The following is a 13,395-nucleotide window of genomic DNA, read 5'->3' as shown; positions in this document are numbered from 1 at the left end:
AAAAAAAAAAAGGAAAGCATTCCTTTAAAGAAATAGATAGGAGCGGAGTCCAAAAGGATGAATGAGAAGCCAGAGGAGAGGACATTCTAGGCAAAGGGATGCAGACGTGTGAGACTCTGAGCCACCTTATTTCTCGTAAATAACGTGTATTTGGGGATTCAAATGAGGGCTCAGGTCTTTGTGGGGTGCAGATCAGTGGGACGCAGTGCCACATGTTCAGAGAGGCGGGCGGTGCTGGGCCACACGTAGAGTGTAGATGTTGATTTCACGCTAAAGCCCAGGGGGAATTTGTTAAAGGGTGTTAAGTAGGCAACGAGGTGACAGCATGGGTGTGTGCAGATGACCCTGACTGGTGGGTGGTTAATGGGTTGAAGGTGGGCAGGAGGAAGGGAGGCATCTCAACAGGAGACCCAGGGGGGACACAGAGTGGTTTGCTTGGAAGGGGGGATGATGGAAATGGGGAGAGAGGGGAGAAAACATTTTGAAAGGAGAATCAAAAGGACACCGCCTTTTCGATATCCTGAAGGTGTGTTTGTGTGGCAGGGGCAGGGCAGGAATCCACACTTCATTTACAATTACTGAAGGAAACCAGCAAAGAATGAGGAGTGACATTAGGTGGAAAGTCAACAAAAGCTTTGTCCCACGCTAGCAGTAATAAGTACGTAATTGCCCTTGGTGTTCAAAACCAACGTGGGGAGGCGAAAAGTACCACTAGAGGCGATGGTCCCTGGAAGCTCTGCGGTCCTGGAATATCTAGGCAACTTGAGGAACATATGTAAAGGAAATGATTGTGTCTGGGGCATCCCAAGTTCTGACAGTAAGTTTTACTTAAATTACTTTACCCTTCTGGGTTCATTGTCATCAGACATTTTTGAGGATGGGCACTCCTTACAAAATAAGTGTCATTCCTCTTATTATATGAATGAGAAAGGGGGGCCGTCAGAGAGTTAAGTCATATGCCTGAGGTCACACAGCCAGATTTGTGAGTCTGTAGCTCACTGTGCACAGCTGTCCTCTTTCTTAGTGGTTTGGGAATATTTAGCTGGAAGCAGATCCTTCCGCTTTCTATTTGGTTCTGCCTCACATCACTTGCTTCTCTCTGTTTCCCAGTACGTCTCAGCCCACCCACTACTGGTGGGTAACACTGAGGCAAGGGTATGTGGGTCCTGTTTTATTGCTGATGGCCTCAACCATAGTAAATGTTGGGGTTGTGGGTTAAATTTTATCTCATTTGATTTCTTATAACGTGGGAAGTAGAGCTTATTCCAGAAAATAAATAAATAAATTTATAAACCAAGATGTTTTTCTGGTGTTTATTGCTATGTACTGAATCACCCTACAACTCAGTAGCTTAAAGCAAACAAAAAATCCAATGGCTTTATTATCTTTCAGTGTTTAGCTGGGAAGTTCTTACTCAGGGTCTCCTCATGCAGTTGCACTCACATGGTGACTGGGGCAGAAGTTATCCTGAAGCTCCTCCACTTCCAAGTCTGGCCGTTGACGCTGGCTGTCAGCTGGAGCATCCCTGGGGCTCTTCGTGTAGCCTGGGCTTCTTCACAGCATGGTAACTAAGTCCCAAGAAAATAAGTAGAATTGCTTGACATTTCATGCCCTAGCCATAGAATTCACAGAGCTTGACTTCTGTCATACTCTCTATTGGTAAAGGCAGCCACAAAAATCTGCCCAGGTTTAACAAGGGGGAACATAGACCCTCTACTAGGTGGAAATAATGTCAACATCACATTATAAAAAGTGCATGTGATGGGGGAGGTATTATGGTGGCCATCTTTATAAAATATAGGCTACCACAGATGGGAATAGATGGTAAAGAGTAACATGGAACCCATCAAAAGTCCCAGCTCTGGGCCAGGTGCATTGGCTCACACCTGTAATCCTAGCACTATAGGAGGCTGAGCTGGGAGGATCAGTGAAGTCAGGAGTTCAAGACCAGCCTTAGCAAGAGTGATACCCGTATCTCTACAACAAGTAGGAAAATCAGCCAGGGGTGTTGGCAGACACTGGTAGTTACAGCTACTCAGGAGGCTAGGGCAGGAGGATTGTATGAGTCCAGGAATTTGAGGTTCCAGTGAGCTATGATGATGCCACTGGACACTCGCTGGGGTGATAGAACAAAACTTTGTCTCAAAAAAGAAAGCTCCATCATTCTTGTATTTGTGTACTTAGAAAGCTTAAACCCTTTCACTGTAATCTATGGCTGGTGCTTATAACTGAAGCCGTAGTGAAAAACAGCTCTCCCCGTGTACTTTCTGCTCCCCGCAAGCTGTGAAGGCTTTGTCACCGCTCTCACCTTCCCCCCTTGCAGTTTCCCCTGACAGGAACGTTCCCCAGCTGAGAGCTTGAAGATTCAAGGAAGTTCTTCCTGAGCCCTCCGGTTAGATTGTTAAATCTCTATGAACTTTCTGGGTTGGTTTCCACAGCTATATTTTCCTTTTTTGAATAACTCTGTTTGGGTCTTTTTTCTTCCATAACCACCAATTAGTTCCTGTCTGGCATCTTTCATCCCTGTTTTAAGGTTTCGATCACTTTATTGGCTCTGTTTCTGTGGAATTAACTTCTTCCCCTGCCGTTTAAATTTCAGATTGATATAAGGGTACAAATGTTTAGGTTACGTTGATTTTGTTTCTAAGGTAGAGTTCAGGTGTAGTTGAGCCCCTTGCCCAGGGGCTGTGCTGCACACATCACATTGTGCACAGTAGGAGAGCCCGCGGTCCCTTCTCCCCCCCCCCACCCTTGTCTGGGCCTGTAGTTGTTTGTATGTCAGCTTCCTATTAGTGTTGAGGACATTGGATACTTTTTTCTCCCAGTAAGAGGGGAGTACAGTGGATTAATCTTTTACAGCAAGGACTTTGGAAAATTATGAGACTCTTCCACTTTTTCTGTTCATCTTTCCTGTTTTCTGGTGTTGGTATCGCCTTTGGTGAACTGTGGATTGGATGCTAAACTTTGTGATTTGGACACTTCGTTAGACTCTCTACGTGATTAGTGAGCACTGTCTTCTGGGGGGGGGGTGGACAGGACCTGTGATTTCCTGCAGCTTCTTGCCCATGGTCTGTGCCGAAAATGCCGGGAAGAGCAGGCTGTGGAGGGTCTTCTCAGTAGGAGCGGTTCTTCTGAGCACCAGCCTCACCTACCTTGAGGACTGTGCTGTCCCTCCAGCCTGAGACTTTCATCATGATAATTGCCTAACTAAACTGAGAAGCCAGAGGGCTTGGGGGGAGGCAGGATGGTTCCCGTTTACTTACCTACGTCCACTGCAGCACACAACTGGTGTTTCTAGAATCCCTTTTATTTCTGGAGTCCATGAGCTCTGGGAGGTTGCAACCCATCGTCTGCTGCTCGGCGCTCAGCCGCGGGTCTTGTGAATTCTCTTTTCAAATCTCATCCCATTTAGGTCCGTGCTTCGGAGAGTCTTCACAGTACTGTGTTTCTTATAGAGTGAGGCCTATTAGTTCTCCAACTGAAGGGCGTTTGGATTGTCCTTAGTTTGAGGTGATTAGGAATAAACTCACTTTAAACATGTGTACATTGCCTTTTGTCTAAGTTTTCATTTCTCTTGGTTAAATACCTGGGAGTGGGATTATAGGATCACCTTGTAAGTATATGTTGAACTTTAAAAGAAATGATTTTTCCAAGACGGTTGTTAGCATTTTGTGTTCCTACTGGCAGTGGATAAGGCCTTCACTTGCTCCCTAGCCTCACCGCACTGGCACTGTCAGGTTTGTGGTTTTGTTTTTGTAAACTCATCGTGGTCTTATTTATACAGTTTAGAGTTTATTTTTTCACACCTTGATTCACGTTTTTAGGCATTTGGCACAGAAGGGGATTACGATAAGACATGCTTCAAGTGGAAACCGCTTTTGCCTCTAATTTTTGTCTCTATTTTTTAATACTATCATATGTTACAAGGAAGTTGTTTAAGGTGCTTGATTTTTTTGTTGGACTTTGACCTTTTCAAAGGCAAGAGAGGGCCTGATCCATTTTTTTTTGTCCTCAGTACCCAGAATGATGTGTCATCAGGCATTAACATATGGTCATTATTTGATAAATGAGTTTTTTCAATGAATGAATTTGCTCAACCTGTGATTGGAAAGGGTTTGGTTTACTAAACAAATACCCCCTAAAGATTCTCAGAGAAAGAAAATAGCTTGTTTTATCAAGGTTTGTTATTTTTCCTTTTTTTTTTTTTGAGACAGAGTCTTACTTTGTCACCCTCAGTAGAGAGCTATACTATCACAGCTCACAGCAACCTCAAACTCTTGGGCTCAAGCGGTTCTCTTGTCTTAGCCTCCTGTGTAGCTGGGACTACAGATGCCTGCCACAACGTCCAGCTATTCTTTGGTTGCAGTTGTCATTGTTGTTTAGCAGGCCGGTGTTGGGCTTGAACCCACCAGTCTCAGTGTATGTGGCCAGAGCCCTACTCACTGAGCTACTGGCACCAAGCCTTGATTATTTTTTTAAAAATGAAGTCTGTGGGGCCAGGTGCAGTGGCTCATGCCTGTAATCCCAGTACTCTGGGAGGGAGACGTGGGTAGATAGCCTGAGCTCATGAGTTCAAGACCACCCAGAGTTAGAGCGAGACCTCACCTCTAAAAATAGCTGGGTGTTGTGGAGGGTGCCTGTAGTCCCAGCTACTGGGGAGGCTGAGGCAAGAGGATAGCAAGAGCCCAAGAGTTTGAGGTTGCTGTAAGCTGTGACACCACGGCATTCAACCCCAGGACGACTGAGTGAGACTCTGTCTCAAAGTAAACAAACAAACAAATAAATGAATAAACGGTAGTAGATAAGCGGTTGGACAGGAAAAAACAAAAAAGAAAACTGGCTTTGGATAAAGCTGCCTTTGTCTCTGCAGCTTGAGACCTTGAATCAGTGGCTCACAGCCTCCCTCCCTCTGCTCTCTCACCTGCAAAGTGAGCACAGTAATGCCGGGCTTGCGGGATGTTTTCTGGGATAATGGAGGATGTGTGTGTCTGAAGCACTCAGGTGTGTTTGGATGTGTGTGCGCATGTGTGTGAGAATCGTAAAAAAGGCTTAAGGTGAAATTTACAAAGTGCTGTCTTCATCTGAACAGGTGCCCAGAGGAGCTGTTTCAGTGCCTTCACGTTCTTGTGCAACCCATGTCCAGAACTTTTTCATCTTCCCAAAGGGAAACTCTGTAGCTATTAAACACCCCCTCCTGTCCCCAGCTCCTGACAGGAATCTGACTGTTCTAGGTACCTCCTCGTGTAAGTGGAATCAGACGGTCTTTGATGACTGGTTTGTTTCACGCAGCATAATGTCTTCAAGGCTCATTTATGTCGCAGCACATGTCAGAATCCTGTTCCTTTTTAAAGCTGCATACTATTCCGGCGTGTGTCTGTGCCAGGTTGTTGATCCCTCCATCTGCCGACTCACCCTTGGTTCGCCTTCACCTCCTGGTGTGGTGAGGAATGCTGCTGTGAACATGGCATGCAGACATCACCTAAAGATCCTGCTTTCAGGCCTTTTCTAGCGTGTGCTTGGCATTCGGTAATACTTACTTTCCCATTTCATATAATCTAGAAGGCTCTGGGATGCTAATTAATTTGCCTAAGGCCTCACAGTCGGCACGTTGCCAGAGCAGGATTTGAACCCATTATTTTCTGGCTCTACGTGGTGACCCATTCTCTCCACACGGCCTCACGCTCTCAGAACTTGTCAGAGATGAGACAGGCATCTTGAATGACAGAGGAAGCTATCTGGAGAAATGAAAAAGGTTTAGAAGAGAGAGAGAGAGAGAGAGAGGATAATGCCCAGTGCTGTGAATGTCATAAGCATTCACTTTATGCTTTCTCTGACGGGCCCTTAAAAATGGGATTTCAAAGCTGAGCAGGGGAATTTTGCACCTTGACTGGAGTAGGCTTGTGAGTGGACAAAATGTACAGGGGATAGGAAATCAGAGTAGCAGTCACTGAATGCGGTGCTCACTGTGTGCGGCTCTAGCCTCTGCTGAGCCAAAGGCCTGTTAGGTGCGCAGTGAAAATTTCCCACAAGAACTCCCCTTACAGGAGTTTTTCTAAGGCTCCTCCAGCCCCTGTGTGGAGACAGTCTTTCCTAGAAACTTGGTACATACCGTATTCCATCCTCCACTGGGGGGAAGGAGTGTGCTGTTTGTTATCTGATCAGTGTGGCATCCTTACTTGGGGAGGTAAGGTAAGCCCAGTTTTATCATTTTATATATTGCTTTTTCCTTTTTTATTGTCACTTGCTGTCTCAGGCATCAAGTGCTCCATAAACAAAACACCCACTGTACACACTTTCTGAAAAGAAGTAAAAATCTCACGAATTTCAGAGCAACGAAAACGGCGGTTGCTAAGCCCATACATCAAAGCCTGTGCATTTCTGCTTGAGCTACTCAGATCTAACTATTAGGTAAGCACCTGGTGTGCTGCCTGTCACATAGCGGGAGACTGAAAAGGGTTCTGTCTTTTTTCTCTTCCTTTCCTGTAGTAGAATTCAGTTCCATGAAGGAGCTGGGTAGGCGCTGGAAATGGAGAGGTGAAGGAGAGGAACGTATTCCTTGACCTCAAAGAAGTGTGGGGAAAATAGGGATTGAAAACGAGTAAAAGTGTTCATGTAGGGAAGACAGAAGAGTGGAAGAAAGAAGCGTTACGAATCGAATTGTGTCTTCTTCAAATGTATATGAAGGTCCCAGGGCCTCAGATTATGGTGTTATTTGGGAATAAAGTCATTGCAAATGTAATTAGCTGAGATGAAGTCAGATTGGAGTAGAGTGGGCCCCTCCCTGATCCACTATGACTGCTGTCCTTATTACCAAAAGGGGGGCCCCCCTGGCTGGGTGGCTCTCTCCTGTAATCCAGCACTCTGGGAGGCTGAGGCGGGTGGATGATCTGAACTCAGGAGTTGGAGACCAGCCCGAGCAAGAGCAAGATACTGTGTCTTAGGAAAAAAAAAATACCTGGGTGTTGTGATGGGCACCTGTAGTCCCAGCTACTTGGGAGGCTGAGGCAAAAGGATCACTTGAGCCCAAGAGTTTGAGGTGGCTGTGAGCTATGATACAACGGCACTCTACTCAGGGTAACACAGTGAGGCTGTGTCTAAAAACAAAAGGGGGGGTGTAGACTTGGATACTGGTACACATGGCGAGAACTGCAGGTGACGATAAAAGCAGAGATCTGCGAGCCCAGGGTGCCATAGACTGCCAGCTCACCCTCAAAAGTGAGGAGAAAGTCCTCACCACCCTCAGAAGGGACTAACTCCAGAACTGCGAGACCGACCGTAAATTTGTGTTGTTGAAGCCACTCAGTGTGCAGGGCTTGGTTACTCAGCCCTGGAAGGCCGGTCCTGGGAGCCCCTGGAGTATTTAGTCACAGGGGGAAGTGAGGTCCCTTGGAGGACACGGTGTCCTCAGCTGAGCCCTAAAATATGGTTCCAAGTTAGTTTTGGAAAAACATAAAGGAAAGCATTTTGTAGAAGAAAATAGTATTTTTACATATGGTTAATTGTTACTTTACAATTTATTCTACTACATTTGAGTCTCTGGTTTCTAATCTCACAGCACATTAGCACTAGAAACGGAAAAGGCTGCTGTTCCCCCTGTGGCTGACAGAACAGACTAACAGTGGTGGAGGACAGAGAGACTACAAGATGGGAACAGCTGGGAGGGGGATGCAGGGTGGGGAGGGGGACGCAGGGTGGGGAGGGGGACGCAGGGTGGGGAGGGGGACGCAGGGTGGGGAGGGGGACGCAGGGTGGGGAGGGGGGGCAGAAGCTTAACAGCCGCTGCACTTCTGGGCTGTTGAGTGAAGGGTTCACATCCCTGTCAATAGTATCTCGTGAAATGGCTGCTGTGGGCATAAAACAACCTTGAGTTTCTATAATTATGGGAGTTAAAGTACCCGAGGGATGTTCTGTTTCAGAAGTGATAACAAATACGTAGTTTCTTGAACACCTACAGGATGCTACTTCAAATTAAAACTGAACCCCTCCTCTCCTTTCTGCTGTTTCTCAGACTCTGATTTTTCAGAATGTTGATGAAATCGGATTAGGCGGCCCTTCTTGTGCTCTGGCAGAGACCTCTGTTTTGCTACGTCATAGCACTAACCATGACCTCCATCTCTCCTGTCCCCTTGCTAATCTGCCTCCTACCATAGACTGTTATCTACTTGGGACACAACCCAAGACTTTGAAATGAATCTCTCTCCCCTTAGAGCCTGCATGAAAACTGGCCAAAAGTGAGCATTAAATAAATTTTTAACAACTCTGGCTTTAAAATATTCCCATCCTCAGTGGTCAGAAATTTTTAAAGAATGTATGCTTATATATATATAAACCCTTGGTTAGCACAAATGCCTGATTTACTAAAAGTTTTAGTTATATATGTGCATTTTTTTCCTTCATTGCAAATTCCTGCGGGTCCCTCTGCCACCAAGATACACTAAGATTTTAATTCCCTGTCTACACAAACCTCTTCTGGTGTGGGTCTATCCTGCCATATTCTCTTTTGACAAATTTAGGGTAATTTTGAGTTGGATTGGGTTTTTTTCCCCCTTGCTTGTAGCCAGAGAAAAATCTACGTCATATTTCAAATGCTAATTTTCAGGTTTTCCCTTTAAAAGGCTGTCGGCATAAAGATTTGGAAAGGTTAACGGAAAACAGAGCAAAACCTCAGAGCTCTGTTCTGTTTCTCTGAAAGTCTGTTCTCCTGTCTTGCCATGAGAATTGCCGCTCCATCTGCCCCCCATAGGCACATGTCCGGCCCATCCCCTCGCAGGGGTCTGGTTTTCAGGTAATGACTAATCTCGACACACTCAAGAATTCCGAGTCCAGAGGGGACCTTGTGGAAACCTCATGCCCTCTTCTTCTCGTGGCCATCAATTATGTTTCCTTGGTTTCAGGGATAATCTAGGAAATTCTTAAAAATCATTAATTAGATTATTTTCAAAAGAAGTTCAAAGCATAATAAGTATATTTCTTTTTTAAACTCTTTTTCTTTGATCAACATAATTTAAGTGTGCTGTAAAAGTTTAACTATAGGTTCAAGTGTGCCAGGAGATTTAAAAAAAAAAAGGTTGAAAACATTCCTTTAGTGTCCGTCATAGATTTGGATGACCTCACCCACCTTCAGTCAGGGCTGCGGCTTGGCGCCTGCAGGGCCTTGTTTGCTGGCCACCCCCATGTGAGGTGCATGAGCCTGTTAACCCCACAGTGGTGACCCCTACTGCCAGGAGCAATTCTCGGGACCGCAGGGGCAGCAGTGAGCTGTTACCGTAGCCGCGGCACTTGCAGCCGCTGGAAATGGGCACACCTGCGTCAGCGTGCACCTGGCGCAGCACACGTGCTACACGTAACTGGAGACAACCATGTTTCCCACTGGCACTGAGCCGTCATTGTCCCACCTGGATCCCTGGCCTCCCATTCACTCTCGCCTTCTGTCCATCCATCCCATCACTGTGAGGATGACGTTGGGAACACTTAACAAGGTCTGCTGGGTCCTGCCTGTCCTGCCTCACCCGGCTCCACTCTCCTCAACCCTGCATTCCCCAGCCGTGCATGGCCAGAGCTGGCGGGCAATGCCTCGGTCCCTGAGCACGCCAGCTCTGTCGGGCTTCACAGCTTTCCCCAGGGTTTCATCTGCCTGGAACACCCTCCCAGGTGCTGTCCACCTTCCACTGCACTGGGCTGACATCTCTCCTTCACTCAGATCTCAGCTCAGAGATCATTTCCTCAGAAACCCTTCTTAAACCCTCTCCTTATGAATCCCCCTGCCAAGTGGCCAAAACTCCCTTTGTGTGACTTTACCTTTTATTTCCTGTCTTATGAAAACTATAGCCCAAAAAAATTCATATATTTTCTTTGAAGCTTGCCTTTTTGACTTTAACAATAAGAACCATAAAAAATTTTTTGATTTGCTATGTATGGAGTGAACTCATCTTTTTATTAAATCATAACTGTGTACATTAATCCATTTAAGGAGCACAATGTGCTGATTTTATATACAATTTGGAGTGCTTACATCGAACTGGTTAACATAGCCTTCACCTCACTTACTCCTTTGTTGTGTTAAGGTGTTTATAATCTCCTCTTAATAGTTTGGACAGGTACCCTTGCACTGTGCACATTGGGTGAGGCCCCACCCAATGCCCTCCCGCCTCCCAGCCTCCCCGCTCCCTGCCTTCTCCCTCCTCTTCCCTCCTACTGTCTGGACTATAGTTGTGTTTTATCATTCATATGATAGTGAGAGTGATTATATATTGGTTTCATAATAGTATTGAGTACATTGGATACTTTTTCTTCCATTCTTGGGATACTTTACTAAGAAGATATTAGAGTTCCATCTAGATAAACATAAAAGATGTGAAGTCTTCATCTTTCTTTATGGCTGCATAGCATTTTTAATTCATTTTTTCTAATATCTATGTGGTGTTCTATCATATTTGTGCATATGATATGCATCCTATGTTTTACGATAATTTATTTAAATTCAGTTCCTATATTGATCTTGATAAGAGTTCAGATTGTTTCTGTGTGTGTATATGCATGTGTATTTTCATTTTACAAATAATAGTATAAAAACATCTCTGAATAAATATCCTTACATTCTAATGCTTATCTTTCTGTAGGCTCAATCCTCAGAAGTGGTGTGGTTTGGTCAGCCTAAGTATGTACTTTCTATGTCCATATACAGTGCAAATAGCCCGTATGGCACCAGCTGACGGGGCCTCCTTGTCCTCAGCGTCTGGTGTCTTTCAGGCCTTTTGAGGTCGGCCGATCTCTTGGTAAAAGAGCGGCTTCTCAGTGTTCGTCTGAGACTGTTACTGATATTAGACATCTTTCTATACAAATACAGTGTCAACGACAGACACGACCCTTTACTGGACTTTACCATATTAATTTGAGGGGTGAGGTGGAGATGTTTTAAGCACATCCTTCACCCTTCAGAGTGAATCCAGGGAAGCACCCACTGGTCCTCAGCTGCTCCCCAGTGAAGACCACGGATCTGGCCGTGGCCGCTGTATCGGGACATCATCTGCTGGTCTCCTGTTGCCCAGAGGGTGGGGGCAGTTTTGGTGTGGAGGGACGTGTTGGCGGCAGGGAGAGCAGAGAGTCCTGCTGGGTCCGTGACCATCTCCGTCTGTCTCTTCTCTTCCAGATACCACCCAGATGAACAACGCAGTGCCCACCTCCCCCCTGCTCCAGCAGATGGGCCACCCACATTCGTACCCCAACCTGGGCCAGATCTCCAACCCCTACGAGCAGCAGCCGCCAGGGAAAGAGCTCAACAAGTACGCCTCCTTAAAGGCAGTCGGTAAGGGCCTCCCCAAGGAGCCGTCCCTCCTCTGTCCTCACTTGGCTCGTCCGGCGTCACCTCTTTCTTTCCAACATATTTTCTACGCCTTTTTCTATCCCTTGCTCCTCTGTTTCTCTCTGCCTCTCTCTTTCTCTTTCTGTCTGTCAGTCTTTGTCTCTCTCTGCCTCAGCCTATCTATCTATCTATCATCTACCTGTTTATCATCTATTCTATGAAGGCTGTCCAGAAAGTATCCAGCCATATGACATGGGAAAAAGTAGAGGCATGTGTGGCTGGCTACTTTCTGGACAGCCCTTGCGTATCTCTTTCCTGGGTCTCTCTACCCGGGACCCTCGGGTTACTGAGGACCCGAGCCCCATGACCAACTTGAGCCCCCAGATCAAGTCCCACCTTGCTGTGGGGGGCAGAGTGTTCTGGTGAGGGACACGTGGGGTGAGGGCTGGGGAGAAGACCTGGATGTTTCCTTGGTCCCACTGATACGCTGACCCCTTCCTCACCCTTCTCTGCCCTAGTGAATCCTTGGGGAACCTTGGCTTAGAATCCCGGTCTCTTGGTCTCAGACATGCCTTGCCCATTCTTGGGTAACACCACTCACCTGCAGAGTCCATCACGTCTCTGAGAAGTCAGTAAACAAGGCCTGTTTTTTTTTTTAATTAAATCATAGCCGTGTACATTAATGCAATCATGGGGTACAGTGTGGTGTTTTCATATACAATTTGAAATATTTTCATCAAACTAGTTAACAAGGCCCATTTTTACCCCAGGCAGCTTCTGCTTGTCAGGGGGTAAACATTTAGGGGGCTGGCAGCCTAGAGCTGATTCAGTTCTTAGCAAGTGTGAGAACTTTGCACACATGGTCCTGTTTTCACTTAGTGATCTGAAGAGAAAAGAATGATTAGAACCCCAGTTGTCAGGTTCAGAAGCTGCGGCTCTGATGGGCTGACTTAACTTGCTCCAGATTAAGAAGCAGTGGGTGACAGAGCTGAAAATTGGCCCCCTGTTCTTATCACCACTCCAGAGCCAGTGAGCCCACCACTGCCTTGGCTCTTCTCTGTCTATCCCCACTCATACACGGAAGTGTGACAGTGACCCTGCAGTGACTATTTGCTCAGAGGAGGTCTACCAAATGGCAGGGGCAGCCATAGCACGGTGATTCCTGATCTGTGACTGGCTTTGGAACCTCAAGTTTCCCCAAACCAGTAGTTCCCGCGTGTGGATTCCTATGCCTAGAGTAACCCGGAGAGCAGGTGGAACAGCCGGACACCCAGTCCCATCCTAGAGATGTTAACTGAGCTAGTCGAGGATGGGTTCAAGTGTGGACATTTTCAAAGCAATCTCTGGATATTTCTAATGTGAAGCCAGAGCTCAGAGCCATTGATTAAAACCGTGCCATTGACTGGGCATTGAGGAAAACCAAACCCCATCTCAAGTGTTTGCTCTGAACTTCCTTCTCTAATATCCTTAATTGCTCTTTACATTTTGATGTGATCTTTATATAAACGGACAGTCCTCTCCTCTCCTTTCACTGTGTCCTGTGAGCTCTGTTTTTCCTCCATGTCTTGGAGGAGAACGTTTTAAAGCCTGTCTTCTACTTGGCCTGCTCCTTCTCTGAATTATTCCTTGGGGATCTAGAAAGAGCCAGACAGATGTCAGTTACAGATCCTACCTCAACTACTTCCCATCTGTGTGGCCTCAGGCAACACAATTATCCCTTATTTAGGCTTCAGTTTTCTAATCTGTAAAATGGGCATAACAGTACCTGTGAGGGTGAACCAACATTCTCATATCACAGCCTTTTAAAGGATACTCTTGTGATATCTATTAGTCACCTCCTTTCTCCATAACCACATTATCTTGTTACTGGTAGCTCCATGAATGTGTCCCTTCCTGATTTTCATCTAAACGTGTGCTCAGATCTCATAAGAAGGTCTTACTAAGTGTCTTGACACATTTTCCCTTTCAAACATGGAGTCCTCTCCTTTCTAGCAGAATTGACTGTCAAAAGTCCCCGACTAATAAAAACAATTTATTTTGGGTAGGATTCCATTGGCTAGGCAGAAGTCCTCCTGCTCTTTTGCTGTTTATAA

The 13,395-nt window shown here is 46.0% G+C and overlaps 1 protein-coding gene across 1 annotated transcript in view; it reads left to right on the top strand.

The window, feature by feature from the left end:
• SHISA9 (shisa family member 9) overlaps positions 1–13,395 on the top strand; it is a 309,654-nt gene that overhangs the window by 261,055 nt on the left and 35,204 nt on the right. The window contains exon 3 of the mRNA XM_012812102.2: positions 11,150–11,305. Within this exon, the coding sequence (XP_012667556.1) occupies positions 11,150–11,305 (156 nt within the window). The remainder of the gene's footprint in view (positions 1–11,149; positions 11,306–13,395) is intronic.

This window comes from Otolemur garnettii, unplaced genomic scaffold (genome assembly GCF_000181295.1).
Source record: "Otolemur garnettii isolate 467f Iridium unplaced genomic scaffold, OtoGar3 scaffold00189, whole genome shotgun sequence".
In the NCBI taxonomy this organism is placed as follows: Eukaryota; Metazoa; Chordata; class Mammalia; order Primates; family Galagidae; genus Otolemur; species Otolemur garnettii.
This window is presented reverse-complemented; position numbering and strand designations above follow the sequence as displayed.